At 59.6% G+C, this 18,360-nt stretch overlaps 2 protein-coding genes across 8 annotated transcripts; one reads left to right on the top strand and one right to left on the bottom strand.

Moving 5' to 3' along the window:
* Positions 1 to 478: 478 nt before the first annotated feature.
* Fbxo44 (F-box protein 44) lies at positions 479 to 6,858 on the bottom strand. Of its 7 annotated transcripts, none has more exons than XM_063235520.1 (6): positions 6,719 to 6,858; positions 5,335 to 5,621; positions 3,312 to 3,438; positions 3,109 to 3,225; positions 2,870 to 3,005; positions 479 to 1,551 (listed from the first exon to the last, which is right to left on the bottom strand). In XM_063235520.1, the coding sequence occupies exons 2-6, from the start codon at positions 5,597 to 5,599 to the stop codon at positions 1,408 to 1,410; spliced, it is 789 nt and encodes a 262-aa protein (XP_063091590.1). In that variant the 5' UTR covers positions 5,600 to 5,621; positions 6,719 to 6,858; the 3' UTR covers positions 479 to 1,407. The 7 variants fall into 7 exon arrangements, with proteins under 7 accessions (XP_063091590.1, XP_063091585.1, XP_063091591.1 ...); XM_063235515.1 differs by having other exon boundaries at positions 2,880 to 3,005; XM_063235521.1 differs by having other exon boundaries at positions 3,109 to 3,204.
* On the top strand, positions 6,813 to 11,971 carry Fbxo2 (F-box protein 2). The gene is given in 6 exon segments (NM_001173089.1): positions 6,813 to 6,901; positions 9,576 to 9,956; positions 10,397 to 10,526; positions 10,607 to 10,702; positions 11,240 to 11,378; positions 11,630 to 11,971. Coding segments are annotated over 6 exon segments (903 nt in total). The 5' UTR covers positions 6,813 to 6,879; the 3' UTR covers positions 11,765 to 11,971.
* Positions 11,972 to 18,360: the final 6,389 nt, after the last annotated feature.

The raw sequence follows: 18,360 nt of genomic DNA, 5'->3' as shown, positions 1-18,360 counted from the left end.
ACGGACCCCTCCCGAGAGCCGGGCGGCCCAAGAGCCGGGAAAACCCTCTCTGCCCGGTTTGGTCGGGCCTCAGTTCATGAAGGCCTTCACTGTGCAAGGGTTATAGAGTCACGTCCCGCAATCAGTGAGGGTCGTCCAGGCTCTGCCCTGCCGCATTAAGGGATTCAGGGCTGCGTCTTCTTCATGGGAAGACTGGCTTTTTCCCTGACTGGGCCTTGATCCACTGCTTGACGCGAGAGCACTTATTGAGCACCTACTGTATGCAAGGACCCATTCCTATGACTTCAGCTGCGTCCAAGGTCAGTAGAGCTCATGGCAGATAATGACCACAGGAGATTGAGCCCGGGTGGCACCGCCCACCCATGGGCTTTTACCGAGGTGTGGGGAGAGCGAGCAGCCTCACTGTGACCAGGCTCAGTGGGGGATGATCTGGCTCCTGAGCCTCAGCCCCCTCTCAACAGATGCCACACCTTGGAGCTTTGGACCTGTCCCTGCCTGTCCACGGGGCAGCAGGGCTGAGAACACCTTTATTTGACCGCATGCAGTAGGGTTTGGTCCTTCCCCTGGGAGGGAGGCAGAACCCAGGTAGGTGGCTGGGAAATCCTGGGAATGGTGCTTCTGATCAGGGCACAGAGCTGGACAGGCGGCCCCAGAAAATCCTCCACCCCCCTCACTTTGGGCTCCCACATCCCTGCCCTCAGAACTGGGGCCTGATCCTCAGCCCAGATTCCCAGGAACACCCTGTGCAGGGCTCCCATGCCCTCCAGAGAACACTGCCCCGCCTGATGCCCATCTGGCTTCGGAACCACCTGTATCCCTCTGGACACACCCACTCTGAATCCACCCGGTCCATCACAGACCAGGCCTGAGGCTCTGCACCACGGCCTCCTCTTCCAGGCAGACAGGAGTGCAGCGGACACTTAGGAATAGCACAGCGGATCGGGGTGGGGGACACCCGAGGCCTCTCCTTCTCCCTCCCACATCTGTCCTGGTTGCAGCCCAGCATGGACACTGTCAGAGGCAGCCGCACCGTCTTGCCTGAGCCTGCTCTAAGGGCCCCAGAGAACTCAGGGTGAAGATCTCTGGGCATGTGCAAGCAGAGGCACAGGTCTGGTCTGTGATGGGCTGCTGTCTAAATTTGGAGGCCCCCCCCCAGAGCCTGGGGGAGCCCCTGCACTCTCTTAACCTGGATGCTCCATCTCTAGAGGCCCCCCAAGGCCTGCCACATAATCCCTCAGGTTGGCATCAGAGGAGCACTGCCCTGCTGTGTGGCTGTCGAGGAAGTGGCAGTTAGGGGCAAAGTCTGGGCACACCTGGCTTGCACACCCTTTTCCCGTCCCTGGCCCCACCCTTCTCTGAGAGCAGTTTACCCACTAGGGTTCTGTAGCCGGGGATGGGGGTGGGATGTCAGGGCAGCGCGGGCCCGATGGTGATGCTGCTGTTGGTGACCCTCGGGCCGTACCAGCCGGCCCAGTAGTGGGTGTCCACGCCGCCATGCTGGAACCAGATGTAGCGGACGCCAGGTGGGTAGTTGGAGAACGTGTGGGAGACCTGGGGGTAGGCAAGAGGACAGGGAGAGGTCAAGGGGGCTGATCATGAGGGTGGCACTGCCTGAGAGGGGCCCGGGAGCAGGGCAGCTGCTGCGTTCTAAGGACCCGAGCACCCACCCTCTATGTGCCTCAGTTTCCACATCTGTCCTAAAGAGCAAAAACCCTGCCTGGCCCACTAGGACCTGGTTCTTACTAAGGGCTCTGTGCTCTGTACCGGCTACTGGCTGGACATGGCAGATGCAGGCCATTTTTGTCACCCCACAAAGCTCTATAGGACAGTGCTGGTCCAGGGCAGAGCTTGGCAAACTACCTAACAGGCCCACTGCCTATTTCTTTTCATACCAGGGATTGAACTCTGGACCTCACACTTGCCAGGCAGGCGCTTACACCGCTGAGCTAAATCCCCCGGCTTTCCACTGTCTATTTTTATAAAGTTTCACTGTACCACAGCTACATGCACTTTCACAGCACAGGCGAAGGCCGAGATAAGACAGCCTGCAAATCCTAAGATGTGTGTATCTACCTTTTTTTGGTACCAGGGATCGAACTCACAGTCTTGTGCTTGCTAGGCAGGTGCTTATGCTGCTGAGCTAAATTCCTGGCATGTCTAGCCTTTAAACATTTTTAAACTTTATTTTATTTATTTATTGACGCTGGGAATTGAACTCGGGACGTTGCATTTGCCAGGCAGGTGCTGTGCTGCTGGGCTGTATCCCTGGCCCTTGTGTCTGTAGCCCTAAAAGACGATATTGGTGACCCCAGTTTGGTTAACGCAGATGTTGGTCCAATCACAACTGAATGGAATGCAGGTCAACCTGGTGTATGTTGAACATAGCAGTGCGTTCAACGCCCTGATAGACAAATCTGACTTTCTCAGAATCCTAAGTGAATCCCTGGCGCATCCAGACGCTCCTAGACATAAGGTGGGATCTTACCCAAAAGTCCATTGCAAAGTCAAAAAGCAGTAAGTGAAGCTATTGGAGGGTGGCCGCCCTCTGTGGTAGTAATCAATATTAGTAATCAATAAAAATCCACCTGCGTGCGTGTGTGGTGCTGGGACAGAACCCAGGGCCCCCCAGGCGGTTCTAGGTGGGTGCTCAACCACCGAGCCACACCTCAGCCCCCACTTCCTGAAGGGGTTTTGGCTCTGGCATCGTGTGCTTCGAGGGGAGCATCGTTACTCGCGCTGCATGGATGAAGCAGGTGACACTCAGGGGAGCGGAAGCCCCTGGGAGAGGGGCAGAGCTTGGACCGGACCCCAGGCCCCCTGACAGCTGTCTTCCCGGGAGATGCCGCCCCTGCCCCACGAGGCCCCGCACCTCTCTCCACCTGGCATCACTCTTCTGCTGGATCGTCGCCGGGTCTGGCTGGAAGGTCCCCAGAGGTGCGTGTGCAGACGACAGCAGCTGGACGCACAGCTGGTACTTTGACCCGCAGTCTGGCCTGGCTGCAAACCTGCAGGGTTGGGGGACCCGGTCAGGGCCTGAGGGATGGGGCAGAGTGGGTGGGGGCCCGAGAGGCAGGCAGCCTCCCTCCAGACCTTCGCCCTGGCACTCACCAGTCCTTGACCTCAATGTCCGGCCTTGTAGTGTCCATGAGCTCCTCCCAGTACCCTTCGGCCTTGAGGTCCACCACTTGGGACTTGAGGCAGGTGCTGGGAGCAGGTGGAGAGGGGCTGGGGTCACCCCCAAGACTCAGGGCCTCGGACCCAAGGTGGGCATGAACCTGGGTTTCCCCCCTGCCCGGAGAGCCCGATCTTACTAATACGAAGTCACGAAGTATTTTTTGACCTGGTCGTTGGGAAACTCTTTCCTCTGCTCCTGGGACAGGTCCTCCACTTTCCACTCATCCCCGCCGTTCACATCCAGGCTCCAGAACTCAAACCCCTCTGGAGGGAGAGCAGGTGCTTGGTGCTTGGTGGGTGGTGGGAGCCCCTGGTGCTCACCCCCCCCACCTGCCCCTCCCTCCCTGAACTCTGCAGCTGACTCTGTCCAGAGTTGGGGTCACACCAGCCCAGCAGTGTCCTCCTCACGTTTGGTGCCTTCTGGGTGCCAGGCACAGGCGAGTGATTCCACTGAGAATTTTGGACAAAAGATGATGTGAGCAAACAGACCCCTTCTGTGACAGGGAAAGTGCTGTCATGGGCCAGACAGATCCAAGTTCTACACCAGCTCTGCCAGACCTTGGCTGTGTGAGCTGTGACAAGGTGCCTCCCTCTCTGAGCCTCGGTCTCCCTAGAACTGTACTTAAGAGCCAGCTGGGAAACTTTACGTGAAGGGCGACCGGAATTTTACTTTTTGGGGGCCACCCACTGTCCCTTGTCCCCACCGCATTGTTTCTGGTTTCCTTTTCTCCCTTTGTGTATGTGTGGGTCCTAAGGATTGAACCTTCACACTGAGCTATGCCACCAGCCCCCCTCCCCTTTTTGAGACAGGGTCTCATTAAGTTCCTAAGATGCCAAGCTTTCAATCTGTCCCACTCAGTCTTCCTGGGACTACAGGCTCAGACCATCATGCCCAGCAAGTATAGTTGCCTTTAAAGGGTATAAAAGCCAGGTGTGGTGGCCCATGCCTGTAGTGCCAGCTACGCTGGAGGCTGAGGCAGGAGGATTGCTGTGAGTTTGAGGCCAGCCTGGACCACAAAGTGAGGTCAAAGGCCAGCCTGAACCGCATATGGAGACCCTGCCTCAAACAGATACACAAAAACAAAACAACACATGCAGACAGAGGAGAGAGAGAGAGAGAGAGAGAGAGAGAGAGAGAGAGAGAGAGAGAACAAAACAAGAAGATATCCCCAACTCCTTGCCCAGCTTTACTTGTGGCCTATAGTTTGCTAAACGCTGGCCAAGTGTCCAGCTGTCAAGGTCTCAGAGGAGGCAGGACCTGACAGTCCGAAGGGCCCTTTCATCATTTGGCTCCTGATCTGACCACACCACCGAAGGCAATGTCCAGATTCCACTCGAGTCCCCCTGACAAGTGACAACATAGTGAGTAGGATGGTTGATCTTGATGTCAACTTGGTTTACTCCAGGGCCACCTGGGGGTGAGGAAGCACACTTCTGGGGGTGCCCCGTCTAGGTGGGTCTTGGTGACGTGACCCTGAGGTCTCTCTCTGTCCCTTACTTCTTTGTGGTTCTCTTCCCCTATGCTGTGCTTCCCGGTCACCATCAAGTGAGCAGCTTCCCTCTGTCACACCCTCCACCATGACGCTCCTGCCTCGGAGTCCACTGACCATGGACTAAGCCTCTGACAGCATGAACCAACAAGCCTGTCCTTTAAACTGGTGGGTGTCAGCTGTTCTGTCCCAGGCCAGCTGATGTGTCCCCAGGGGAAGCTGGGGTTCCGGGTGACACATGGGCCTTATTTTGCCTGTTGATGCTTCTCTCTGGAAAGATCGATCCTTCTTCCATAAGCACAGCCACGCCCCATCCCTACCTGTCTTCTGAGAGAGTCATGGTAGACTCAGCCCAGGAGTCTGGGAACAAGGCCAATGAACTATGGCTGTGACTGGTCTCCTGTGCACAAATGTTTCCAGGTAGCTAACAATCCCTTTCCTAGGAAAGGTCATCGAAGAAGTAATCAGAGAAGTGGAATAAGAAATACTACCCTTGGCCTCAGTCTGCCCATCCGGAGTCTGGGTATACTGGCAGTCTACACCTGAAAGGGTTGTTGTTGCAAGAGGCTGGAGGGCATTAAACCAGCCAAAGGACATGGCCTGTATTAAGTGCTCAGTAAACAAGAGCTGGTATTTGTGCTGGGGTTCACCAGACCCTGCCTCGGCCCACCTTCAGCACAGGGGTTGTGCAGGAGGTTCCTGCGGAGGCTGCACAGGAAGTAGAAGACCTTCCAGTCGGCCACGGGCTGGTCCCAGTCCTGGGTGACAAAGCCCTCTCGAAGGCACTTGTGCTTCCAGAGGGTCACGAGGTCGATGAGGTCCCGCCAGAGGCTGCAGACGGGGCGGCAGTGCAGCAGCAGGTGGCGGGCGGGCACGTGGGTGAAGAGCTCCAGCAGGATGCTCTCGGGCAGCTCGTTGATGTTCCCCACGGCCATGACGGTGGCTTCGGGTCACCTCCTGTGGTTATGGGGACACACACTGCTCCTCTGGCCTGCCCCCCCAGAACCTGGTATTTGCAGCTCTGGGTGGGGGTGCAGGGTCCCCTCTGAGCGGTGCGGCCATGCCTCTCTGGGCTTCAGGTCTGTCCTCTCTACCAGGGACGAGGCATAGGGCTTCCCTCCAGGGTCACTGGGGCAATGGCCCACATCGGGTGCCACACAGGGGAATTCCAGGCCCTTCCTAGCCTCAAGGAGGCCAAGGAGGCCGGGAGAGGTCGGAGCAGCTGTCCAAGGTCGCGCACAGGGACAGAGCAGGGTTGAGGAGCCCTGTCCTCTCGGATCCCAGCGCACCCTTTTCAGTAGCCTGGGTTTTGAGAGGAGGAAATAAAGGCAGCCTGGCCGTGCTCCGTATTCAGCTCTCCCAGCCTCCACTGTGGTGACGGGCCAGCGACACAAGGGGACAGAACCCCAAAGGGCTCAGCAGCTCTCTCCTGATCACAGACAGCGAGGGCCTAGCAGGGCCTGGAGAGAGGCGGGCGACAGACGGGGACCCCCTTCCTACCCCCATCGCACCCCGACTCCATCCCGGGCCCCCAGCGCGCCTGCGGCCTCCCACTCCCACACTGTGGCTCTAAAGGCTCCCCAAGGCAGGGCCCCGCGCCCCGTTGGCGACCGCAGCCCGGGGCCCGCCGCTGGAAGAAGCCTGGGCCTGGTCGGCGCTGGGCGCACTGCGGCGCACGGGGACAGCGAGCGCGCCCGCCCCTCCCCGCGCGCCCCGCGGTCACCTGCGCTCGGCCAGCGCCGCCCGACCCCGCTCGGTCCCCGGGGCTCGGCAGCCCGAGCCCGCGATTGCCCCCGAGGCCGTGGCCCCACCCTGGCCCGCCAGGTCCCGCCCGCTCCTGGCCCAGCGCTGCGCCTAGGAAATCACCTGGGGAGGCCGAAGGCGCCTCCCGCCCCAGCCCGCCGGGGGCTGCGCCCCGCACCTCGCCTAGGAAATACCCCCCGATCGCCCCGGCCCCGCGCCGCCTCCTCCGTGCACGCCCCCATCCCCCACTCCCGGGGAGCTGGGAGCCCCCCTTCATCGGATCTGCAAGTAACCAAAACCCGACTCCTGACCTTCGCAGGCGCAGCCCGGCACCTCGGGCGGGGCGGGGCGGCGCGGGGCCTTTAAGAGGCGAGGCCGCCCGGGCCGCCCCAGACGCGGGCAGCGCTCCCACTCGCAGCCTGCGGCGCCCCGACTCCTCCTCCGCCGCCTCCCGCGACCGCGCTCCGCAGCGATGGACGGAGACGGGGACCCAGGTAGCCGCCGCCGGGACGCACGGGCCACAGTCGGGAGGGGAGGCGGTCAGAGTGCCACCGGCTGGAGGGGGTCCCAGGTGGGCGAAGCCCCCCGACCCCCACCCCGATCCGCGCACAAACTTTCCAGCGAGCAGAGAGCCCTTGGGTCAGTCTCAACACGGAGCAAGGGTGTCCGCTGTCAGGGGCTACTGCGAGGCGAGGTGACACGCAGGGAGGGGAACTCCTGGTCCCAAAATAGACCTTGACCGACCCCCGCCCCAGTGGACCCAGGGGCAGGAGCGAGGTGGCTGCAGCCTTCTCCAGTGTCCACTTCTGCACTGGTCAGCTCTGGCCTGTGGGTTTCTTGGGGTTATGGGCCTCGCTCCCCGCACCCCTGCCTTCCTCCAGAGGAGCTGCGCTTCACCTGGGCGCCGCTTCAGCCCTGGAGAAAAGTCCGGCCTGCTGTTGCTTGGGGTCCTCTGAGACTGCTCAGTCATTTTTCTGGCACTGAAGACCTCCCAGGCCCTCCAGCTTCCTGTCAGGGTGGCCTGCTGAGTCAGGGTGGGACAGAGACCTGTCTGCAGGGCGCTTGTCCCTCCCTGCCTCTCCTGGCCCAGTTCGGGTGGGCAGTGCTCAAGGAGGCATGGGAAACAGGAGTAGCCAGGGCCCCCCACTCTCCCAGCCCTGAGCCCCGGATCCCGCAACCCCTGCTCCCAACCTGTGGCCTGCATGCCACACCCCTGAGAGAGCCTAGAATCGGCTCCTGACTTTCCCCAGGGCCTGGCTATTCCCTGGGCTCCAGGGCCCAACCTGGCTGAGTGATTCAGCCAGGAGGCGGCTTCCAGGGCCCAGATAACTTTCTTCAGCAACAATGTGGGGAGTTGTGTCCAAGGGAGGGGGGTGCGTAATTGGATCTGGGGCCTCAGCGCCAGGCCTGGGGGCCAGCAGAGGGGACTGGGCCATGAGGGCACCTTTGGGGGAGCATCAGGTGTCCGCTGGGGCCATGGCAGGGCGGGGTGTGGAGAGGAGAGGACACTGGCCAGGCTCCCCAGGGACCTGCGGGCTGCGGGACGGATGGACATTTATTTTCCTCTCCGCCTTCCCCACGGTGTGCGAGCTGATCCGAGGCAAGCTCATGAGTGTCACTAGGCCTCGGTTTCCTCTTTGCCCCTAGGGAGTGGTGAGCCCCACACCATTTTCAGGTTGTGACATTCACTAAGGTTTGTTGAGGGTACCCTGAGTACCCTGGGCTTGGAGGAAGGGGTCCAGTCAGGTCCACCGGAGTGAGTGCCTGGTGGTGTGTATGTGCGTGTGTGCATGTGTGCATGTGTGCAAGTTCAGGCCCAGACTCTGGTCCTAGACCCTGCCACCTGTCCCTCTCCCCAGTGCTAGGCCTCTTTCCACCTCTGCAGGGCCCAGGGCCCAGAAATGCCTTGTTACGGGTCTTTGAGCAGTGGCTTCCCTACACCCAGAGTGGCCCTGTCTCCTCCCCACCACTGTGCCCTCTCCAGAGACACTGGGCTCTTGGTATCTGCTTGCATAAGCTTCAGTGGCCCAGTGAGGAGAGCTGGCATCGGAGTGCCACCTGCCCACTGCCTTCGGACTCTTGTTGTTCTCGTCCCTCCTCAGGGGATCTGAACCTCAGCACCGTTAGCTGGCCAGGCACAATGATCACCCCATTTCATGAGATGAGGAAACTGAGGCCCAAGGATTAGAAAAGACACACCAAGCCCACCTCCCTGTTTGACAGCAGACTGCTTCCCACCTTTAAGTCACACTCTGGTGGCTCATTGGGGACAGCTGAGTCTCCAGCCATCATCTTCAGGTCTCCAGGTCCCTAGGTCCCTTACCCTAAGGCTACCAGTGTGACCTGGAAAAATCACATCCCATTTCTGGGCCTATGCACATTCCTCTGCAAACTCAAAATCATCGCCACATCTACAGATTCAGCCCACTCTTTTTCAATGATCTGGTGACGCAGGAAGCAGACTCAGTGCAGATGCAGGCTCTGGTTACCTCTGAGCCGCGTGACCCAGGCCATTGCTTCTGTCTGTGCTTCGGTTTCCTCATCATGGAAACCTCCAAGAGGGTGGTGGGAGGCTTTAAGACACAGACGAATGCACCCACAGTTCTGGTGCTTGCTAAGTGGCCAGTAAATAGGAGCTCTGGACACATCGGTGCCAGGCACTGGGTTTCGGGCTTCATGAGGTCAGTCTGGTGAAGAAAAAAGCCATCACTAGCCAGGCATTGTGGTGCATGCCCGTAATCTCATCGCTCTGGAGGCTGAGGCAGGAGGACTGCTGGGAGTTCCAGGCCTGCCTGAACTACATATGGAGACCCTGTCTCAACAAAATAAAGCAAAGCAAAGCAAAACCAAACCAACCCCCCAAAAAGCTGACCACATCTCAGTGCAAATTCTAGGAAGCTCTAGAAGGCATCAGAAGGGAAGGCCCAGGAAGGCTTCCGGAGGAGGGGAGAGGAGGATTAACAGTGCTCCCTATGAAGCCCAGGACTTGCGTGTGCTCAGGAATGGGGTATACCTTTGGGGGACACAGGGTACCCAAGCAGTTCTTGGGCCCGTCTGTGGCTCAGCCTCCTCCCTGGGCACCCATGGGGAGTCAGACTCTCTCATGGTGGCTGTGGTTGCCTGGGGCTGGGGGCAGATCCACTCCCCTGTCTGTCTGTCTGTCTGCAGAGAGCGTGGGCCAGCCGGAGGAGGTGAGCCCGGAGGAGGCCTGCGCTGAGGAGGCCTGCGCCGAGGGGGATCGGCCGGGGGAGGAGGAGGAGGAGGAGCAGGAGGAGCTGGAGGAGGCTGCGTACCTCGCTGAGCTGCCGGAGGCGCTGCTGCTGCGCGTGCTGGCCCAGCTGCCGGCCGCCGAGCTGGTGCAGGCCTGCCGCCTAGTGTGCCTGCGCTGGAAGGAGCTGGTGGACGGCGCCCCGCTGTGGCTGCTCAAGTGCCAGCAGGAGGGGCTGGTGCCCGAGGGCTGCGGCGAAGAGGAAGAGCGCGACCACTGGCAGCGGTTCTATTTCCTCAGCAAGCGTAGGCGCAACCTGCTGCGCAACCCGTGCGGGGAAGGTGAGACCGGGTCGCGGGGCTGGGGGTGGGCAGGGGCGGCCGGGAGCCACCCTGACAATTCTGTCGCTCTGCCTGGCCGCCACCTGCTGCCTGGGTCTCTTTCCCAGGTGTCCGGCCTCAGTGAGCCTGGGCCCGATGCCCCTGTGCACCGTTGCCCAGGAGAGGCCGGAAGTGGTCACTGCAGCCCACTGCTCTGTTGAGCCAGTCCTAGCTGGGCATGGTGACACATACGCCTGTCCTCGCAGCCCTCTAGGAGGCTGAGGCAGAAGGATTGCAAGTTGGAGTCCAGCCTGGGCAGTTTGGCAAGACCTTGTTTCAAGATAAAACATGAAAAGGGTTGGGGATGTAGTCCAGGGGAAGGCCCTGGATTCAATCCCCGGAAAAGCTGCAGCTTCAGCAAGGACTGGGTGGCCAGACTGGGGCTGTCCCTGTCCCTACAGAGGACTTGGAGGGCTGGTGTGACGTGGAACATGGCGGGGACGGCTGGAGGGTGGAGGAGATACCCGGAGACAGTGGGGTGGAATTCCCCCAGGATGACAGCGTCAGGAAGTACTTCGCGTCCTCTTTCGAGTAAGGGGAGGGGGCGGGGCGGAGGGAGGAGGGGGAGGGGAGGCAGGGACCCCTGCCCAGTCTTAACCCTCTTCTCCCAGGTGGTGTCGCAAGGCACAAGTTGTTGACCTGCAGGCCGAGGGCTACTGGGAGGAGCTGCTGGACACCACCCAGCCGGCCATCGTGGCAAAGGACTGGTGAGGGCCAGGGCGGGGTGGGCTGGGGGGAAGCCAGGGGACGACAGGAATCCATGAGTGCTATGGCACCCGAGCCTTGGTCCCAGGCCTGATGGCTTCCGGGTGTTCACCTGTCTCCTGTCCTGAGTTTGAAAGATGTGCAAGACCAGTGGGTCCACGCTTCAGGACAGAGCCCATCTGTGGCCACTTGTGGTGGTGCATGCCTGTAATTCCTGCACGCTGGGAGGCTGAGGCAGGGGGATTGCAATTTAATCACTAGTGACTTCGTGAGGCCGTGTGGTCTGAAAACAAAATAAAAAAGGGACTGGGGAAGGAGCTCAGGGTGAAGCCCCTGGGTCCATCCTCCAGGGAAATAAAACAACAAAAACCCAAACAAAACCCTTGCTGCGACTGTGGGCGGCTTTGGCTCCAAAGCTGAGTCTGGCCGACCTGGTGTTTGCCGTCCCTGGTTCGCTGTTCTCGTCTGTGAACTGGGGACACTGGTAGGTTGGGTGGGGCTTGGGCAGAAACAAGGTCCCCATCGACTGCTTCCGACAGGTACTCGGGCCGCTCCGACGCCGGCTGTCTGTACGAACTCAGCGTGAAGCTGCTGTCCGAGCATGAGGATGTACTGGCCGAGTTCAACACCGGGCAGGTGCCGGTGTCCCCGGACAGCGAGGAAGGCGGCTGGACCGAGGTGAGCCTGGGCCTGAGCCTGAGGGGCGGGGCCGGGCGGAGGGGCGGGACCGGGCGGGGGGCGGGGCGCGTGGAGATTGGCAGGCGCTCAGGTAGGAGGGCGGGGCGAAGCTGGTACTGGACGGGTGCTGGGAGCGTGCACGGAGCAGACTCGGAACTCCGGCTGCAGCCAGCTCCCTGCACCGGAGAGGTGTAGCAAAGGAAGCTCAAGTCCCCCCACCCAGGCTGACTCGTTTCCCCTTCGCCCTGCAGATCTCTCACACCTTCACCGACTACGGGCCAGGCGTGCGCTTTGTGCGCTTTGAGCACGGCGGGCAGGACGCTGTCTACTGGAAGGGCTGGTTCGGAGCCCGAGTGACCAACAGTAGCGTGTGGGTGGAACCCTGAGAGGCCTGTCGTCCCCTCCCGGGCCGGGATGGACAGGCCTTAGCGTAGATGGTAGCACCCTCGCCTTGCTCGCCCGTGCCGCGTGTGCATCCTGCGCGCGTGGGCACCGCTTGTAGGATGCGCGCCCGAGCGCGCCGGCAGTGCCTACCCCGCACCTTCCTAGGCAGGGCCTGCCACTCGGCGGGCACGCAATAAATGTGATTTGTCCAGGGAAAGAATGAATACGTAGCGGATGAATGGCCACCTCTCTCTCCCTGGTCCTCACTGGTCTCCCAAGAGCCCTGGGCCCAGCTTGGAAAAATACTTGGTTGTGCTCCAGCTGATCCGGTTTCCAGGCCCTTTGGCCCGTGTGGAGCCAGCCGGGCCGGGCCACCAGGCAGACAAAGGCTGGAATTATGAGGCGGAGGAGGCCAGGGATGGGCCTGGCGCCTGGCCGACACCCAAGCTGCCCGAGGCCGGCACAGGGCTGGGGGTGGTGGCTGTCCTCCGGCCTCTGGCAGTCTCGTGATGATCTCAGGCTGCGCTGCACCCCTGTTTCACTCTTTTGGAGGCAAGATGGTGGCAGCTGCTGCTCCGGGGCTGGGGACTGCTTCTGGGCCCCGGAGTGGCTGGGGTAGAAGCGATGGGGCACAGGACCCTCTCACCATGCGTACTCCATGCTGCCCGTCTCGTCCTGGTTGCCTGGTTGTGGACTGGACAGGCGTCATTGGCCTCTGGTCTTGGGGTTCGTTTTCCAAACCGTGCCCTGGTTCCGAGGCAGGCGTGTTTGTGTGTGTGTGTGTGTGTGTGTGTGTGTGTGTGTGTATACTGTGTGCCCTACTGGCCCTCAGGCCTCTGGGCAACCGCCTGGGGCAAGGAAGGGCTGGACACCTCTCCTGTCCTGCCTGGTAACATCACCAAGACCCCGAGCGCGGGTGGACACAGGTGGGACTGCAGGTCCAGCTGGGATGCTGCCCACTGTCCAGGCTGCTTCCTTCGCTGGCTGATTTGCTCAGTTTCGGAGCCCAGCACGGGCCAGGGGCTGGGTGTGGCTCTGGATTGAAAACCATCCTGGGAAGAATCCGAATCTGATCGCATGGAGGACGGGTCTCCCTGCGGCCCTCCGGTCTAACGGGGGACACAGTCCCTGCTTGGGGGCAGCCTCAGTCTGAGTGGGGAGATGCCACAACCGTGACCTGAGGGAACATGTGGTGTGGAGGAGGAGGCTCGGCGCCAGCTCCAGGGGTACCTTGGTCCTTGCTAGGGGGGTCTCAGTCTGAAGGGGGGCATATTTTGTGACCACTATGTCCCAACGCCTGGCCCAGGGTGCTGAGTAGGGACGAAGGAGCCCCCCGTGAGCTCCCATGTTGAGATATGCATGTGGCAGGCAGTCTGTTGTGGTGAGGGCGGGTTGGGGGTATGCAGAGGACCAGAGCTCGTACTGGGGTCCCCAGAAGAGGGTGGATGGCGACACATGGATGGCAGGCAAGTGCGGCCAGCAGTCCGGGCAGGAATAGGGCAAGTGTTGTAAGTGGGGGGTTCCTGATTTTGGGGGCTAGGGCCTCTCAGAAGAGAGGCCCCTGAGGGCTGGGCTCTGGTTAGTGGCCAAAGCCGAGGGTTTGCAAGAGCAAGTGTGGAGGGAGGCAGAGGGCCTCTGGGGTCCCAGTGGGCAGGCCGGGCAGGAGTGGACGGGCACTGCCACCCAGGGAGGCCACCTCCAGCAATGGCCTGGCCTCGGGAAGGAGCCAGAAGCTCAGAGGCTACATTCCACACCCAGGCCACGGAGTCCACGGAAAAGACCCGAGGGGCTTGGGTGGTGGGGGGTCCTAGACCCGAGGCAGTGTCATCCCAGGGGAGGGGGAGTTGGACCCCATGGTGGTTTTAGCTCAGGGAGACGAGACAGCTACCTCTGAGCTGCCCAGGGGCTGGGGCTGCACAGACATGAGGCACTTCCTGCCAGGGCACAGGTGGGGATGGGGACGGGGACGGGGCAGTGGTCATCATTTCTGTGCTACAAGAGTCTGACACGTGACACAGGCTGAAAGGACAGCGCAAGTTCCGGCCCAGGAGCATCGGCTCCCGGTGCTCAGCCCTTTCTCTGAGCTGTCCCCCGAGGGCAGAGTGGACACACCAGTGTGCAGGGTCAGCGTGAGGGGGGGCACTCCCGGCTCTCGGCCTCTGGGATAGTCAAAGCCAAAGACTGCACACAGGGCCAAGTACCGCCCAGGTTCTCTTCTACTTAACCAGCATTTGTGGAGCGCCCCCTATGGGTCGGTCAGGAGTAAGACAGCTCAGGTCCCCGCTGCCCTGGAATAGTCAGTCTCCATGGAGAAGCCTGGCGAACCTTTAAACAACCACGCAGTGGAACCCGTGTTGCCAGAACCCCCCTCACGTTCCTCCCCTCAGTGGGGTACACTAGGCCCATCGTCCCTGCCACTTTCCCCGAGCAGTTCCAGAAGCCCCTTTGCTGATTTTTGAGTCGCTGTGCCTTGAGTGGATTCCGAACATGTACATAAGGTCATCACCACTTTGGGGACTAGCTGGAGGCCGCCCCGTGCAGGACCCGGGAATAAAGTGGACGGGACTCACTCATGTTTCTATCCAACAGAAGCTGCTGTGAATAATTCAATCAAGGAAGTACAATGAAAACCATGGCAAATGTTTAAATAAAAAAATATTACAGTAAAATACACAACTGCTAACCTCCCCGTGCTTCCAACACACGCCAGCATCCGTGGCCCTGTGTCTCTTACTGTAATAAGTTCTTTAAAAAATTCATGGTAGGGGTTGGGGGTTTAGCTCAGTGGCTTAAGTGCTTGCCTGGTAAGTGCAAGGTGGTGAGTTTGAGCCCAGGTTACCCCCCCCCAATTTACTGTGAGGCAGGGATTTAGCTCAGTGGCTGTGTGATCTGTCCCACGGGTTGTGAATCAATCCCATAAGGCATTGCTCTGCCTGCAGGAGCTGGGGTGGGCATTAGACATTGGCAGCTCCCAGTTTGGGTGATGAAACTGGTTCCCAGAGTAAGCGGAGGAACAGGATGAAGCTGATGATGACCCTGCTGGTGACAGTGAGGACAGTGGTTTGCTGGGGACTTCCAGGCACCTGCTCCCGTGCCAAGCCAAAATCTCATTCAGACTGTTCAGCGGCCCACCCTGGCACACACACAGGTCCCCACTCCCTGGTCCAAGGGGCTTGGTGTTCAGAGTGATGAGCCAGGTCACCGCCGTGCAGGATCAGACAGGGTCACAGGCTGGGCACAGGGCTTCACGGTGAGGAGGAGAGGCCAAGGCTGTGCTGCAGGGCATCGGTCTATGCCAGGTATCACCTCCAGCGGAGGGAAGGGTGCTGGGGTGTCTGGGCTATTTTGGTTAGGAGGTCTTGGAAGTATAGTGAATTTCTGTTAGATTTCTTGGTGCACACTTCTGCATACAGTTTACTGTGGAAAACGTTCCTTCCCCCCTTCTGATTTACTGCCTTGTAAAATCTGGACTTTGGTGCCCTGCTCTACTCAGGGGTGGACGCAGAGAGAGGGAAAGAGCCAGTTCCTCCACCCACCACTAGGTGTCAGCATTGTCAAACCAGTGCCAACGGGCCGGACAATCCTGAGTTGGAATTTGAATCCAAACCCAGTGCCTCTCCATTGCTAGGGGCTGAGTCCGGGTCCTCCGGGAATGGGCTTTGCAGATGCTCTTAACACAGGGGCCCCAAGGAACAGTTAGGAGCCTGGGGTCTCCGAGGCCTGAGTCCTATAGGTTGAAGCAAGGCTGGTGGTCGTTAGGGATGTTGTCCCAAGTGGACCAGCCAGGCTCTCATCCTGGGGCTCCCATGCTCCCCCCACAACCCACCGCAGTGAACACAGAACACTCGGGCAGATCCCTGGCTGATCTCCTGGTGGGTAATGACTTGCTATTTTTCCCCATAAATTAAACCTAATCTCGTGTTGACTCTGCTGAACAGGGAGAATAATGAAGATTAAGATGAGATGGTATTCATTCTCCTCCAACAAAAGCCAATTAATTGTCAGCAGGGTTATCGCCCTGAGCCAGAGCTACTATCAGCTCTGCAGCTGAGGAGGGCAGGGCTGGGCTGACGCAGCAGGGGAGATTTCAGTTAGGTGTGGGGGTGAACTGCCCCACGAGCAGGGTCTGCAGCCAGGAGGGGGATTCGGACAGCACGGAGTCGCCAGGTAGGTGGTGTTTGTAAGGTATGGAGGGAGGACCACGCAGGCTGCCAGATGCCTGCACACACACCCAGCAGCAGCTCCTGAAGTCCCAGACTACCCGATCCTGTCCATGCCAGACCTCCTGAGACCCTCCCCTGTCCTTTTGGGGCTTACCTTTTATAAACAAACTGCACTCGGTGTCTCCAGCCTCCTCCCCAGTCTACTTCCCCTTTCCTCTCCCAGGAATCAGGGGGCCCCCATCCAGGCCCAAGGACACAGATCTGCAAATCAGGTGTGGTGGTGCATGCATGTGATCCCAGTGCTCTGGGAGACTGAGGCAGGAGGGTTGCAAGCTGGAGCCTGGTCTGGGCAATTAAGGGGCTTGGGAGACCCTGGGTTCAATCTCTAGTACAGAAACAGTAATAATAACCACTAAACCCTACAGGCCCCCCCCCCCATTTGCAAACAGCAACACTTGGGCCTCAGTGGGCTTCATCTGGTCTTCAACGGGAAGCAGGACTCCCCACCCTGTCTTCCCAGTTTATCACAGAGGAGACAGAGGCTCCTAGGGGCAGGTGCCTGAGATCCTAGGCTGGCTGGGATGGGGCTCCAGGGGTCCCCAAAGCCGTGCCCTTTCCTGTCTCCACATTCACATGGAAGACGTCAGTACTTGGTTGCAGAATGAATGAAACCCTCAGCCAGTGTTACTTCCGGTCCAGTAAGTCCCTGATTGAGATTCTTGACAGCTCACCTATCTTAGTGCCGTTCAGAAAGCCGCTGCCAGCCAGGTCTCCGCCTGCTTCACTTTCCTAGGCCCATACCATTTGGTTATTTTCTTTCTTTTGTTTGTCTTTTTCATTTTTATCGGTACCAGAGATCGAACTCACGATTGCCTGCTTGCAAGGCAGGCGCTTATGCCGCAGAGCTAAATCCCCAGCCCCCCATTTGGTTATTTTTTGAGCAACCCAGAAACATCCCGAGTTCCCTGTTGCAGCCTGTGCTATGACGCAGCCCTGTGTGGTGCGTTCACATCACGGTTCATGGGTGCCGTTACACATCCCCTGAGCTCCCCTACATAATATTTCTTTCCCATTGTTTTTACTGATACCATTTCAGGCTGGCCTTAAACTCGCAGTAACCCTCCTGCTCCAGCCTCCTGAGAACTGACACTGTCATAACACCCACTTCACTCCTTTTAGAGGCTGAGAGGACCCTGGATCCAGTAGCCAGGGCTTCATCAAGGCAGGACCCCGCTGAGATCTGGGACTCAGGGGCCTCTCCAGGGACCCTCAGGGCTGATGCCGGCCATGTGGGGAAGGGGCTTGGTGAGCTCGATGGAGACAGTGGAGGCTTCTGTGTCCCACAGACCATCCTGGGCTCGGCCTCGGGTTCCTATGTGGATGCATTTGGCACTGAAGCATTTACCAGGCACCTTCTGTGTGCAGGCACCTTGAGGACACATGCCTGAGCCACCATCATCCCTGTCCCAGGGGGCGCTCACACCTCCCGAAGGTGGAGACCACCAGGGCTCCCTGCTCCAACCTCGCTAGCTGCGTGACCCAAGCCGTCCCTTCACCGGACACCGCCTCTGTGTCTTTATCTGTAAATCGGTACAGTCTTAGGGCTGTGATGAAGAACAGGTGGGTTAATATCCATGGGGTGCTGAGGTCAGCGGCTGCACCAAAAAAGAGCTAGGTACCAGTGTGAAGTAAACAAGCATTAAGTCTAGTGACTGTCCTGTGATACAGGGGTCAGAGGGGAGGCGCATTGTGTTTTGGGAGCCCAGAGGAGGAACCCTCAATTTGGAGCCTGGAGCCTGGTCTGGGAGGGCTTCCTGGAGGAGGAGGTGGTCAGCCGCCTTGGCCTGACCCCCAGCGGAGGACGCAGGGCTTTCTAGCCGACCCGGCCTCCGCCACACACTCCCACACTCCGGGTCTCTCCTTCAGGGGTCGCTACTGATCAGCGCCCTAGGCGCACGCTCGCGGCCTCTGGATTTAAATAGAAATTGTCCTCAGGGACCCGACTGAGGGATGGAGGGCAGACCCCAAACGGTGGGCAGGGTGGGGTGAGCGGGGTGGGGTGTGGACAGGCTCCTTCAAAGCTGCAGAAAGACAAAGATGTCCGAGAGGGGGAAAAAAAGGAAAAGAAAAAAATTAGGAGAAGCAGACAGAAAGTGATTCCTTGGCTGGCGTTTCCGGGAATGGGATTTTGTTCCTCGTCAACGCCGAGCGGAACAATCCGATCCATTAAGGCAGAGCCCCCCCCCCCACATGTCTTTGACCCAGCAGTCTCGGGGCTGCCAGGGAAGCAGACCCGCAGAGTTGGGGTGCCGGAAGGAGGGCGGCGGTGCTCCCCGATCGATTCCTCTCCTCTCCGAGGCCGGGAAATGAATTATTCCCCGAGAAGCAGGCTCCCCCCACCCCCCGCGTCTTCACAGGCCTGCGTGCTTTCCAAA

Source organism: Cavia porcellus, unplaced genomic scaffold (assembly GCF_034190915.1).
Source record: "Cavia porcellus strain 051 isolate PalLab524CR breed Dunkin Hartley unplaced genomic scaffold, mCavPor4.1 scaffold_25, whole genome shotgun sequence".
Classification (NCBI taxonomy): domain Eukaryota; kingdom Metazoa; phylum Chordata; class Mammalia; order Rodentia; family Caviidae; genus Cavia; species Cavia porcellus.
The sequence above is the reverse complement of the archived record's forward strand: the minus strand, read 5'-3'. Positions and strand labels throughout refer to the sequence as shown.

Excerpts from the sequence above, each read along its gene's own strand:
- Fbxo44 (XM_063235515.1), bottom strand. The coding sequence starts at position 5,599 with ATGGCCGTGGGGAACATCAACGAGCTGCCCGAGAGCATCCTGCTGGAG. Across the intron at positions 3,226-3,311 it reads TACTTCGTGACTTCGTATTA|CCCCTCTCCACCTGCTCCCA; the intron begins GTAAGATCGGGC and ends GGGTGACCCCAG. Across the intron at positions 3,006-3,108 it reads GACATTGAGGTCAAGGACTG|GTTTGCAGCCAGGCCAGACT; the intron begins GTGAGTGCCAGG and ends CCAACCCTGCAG.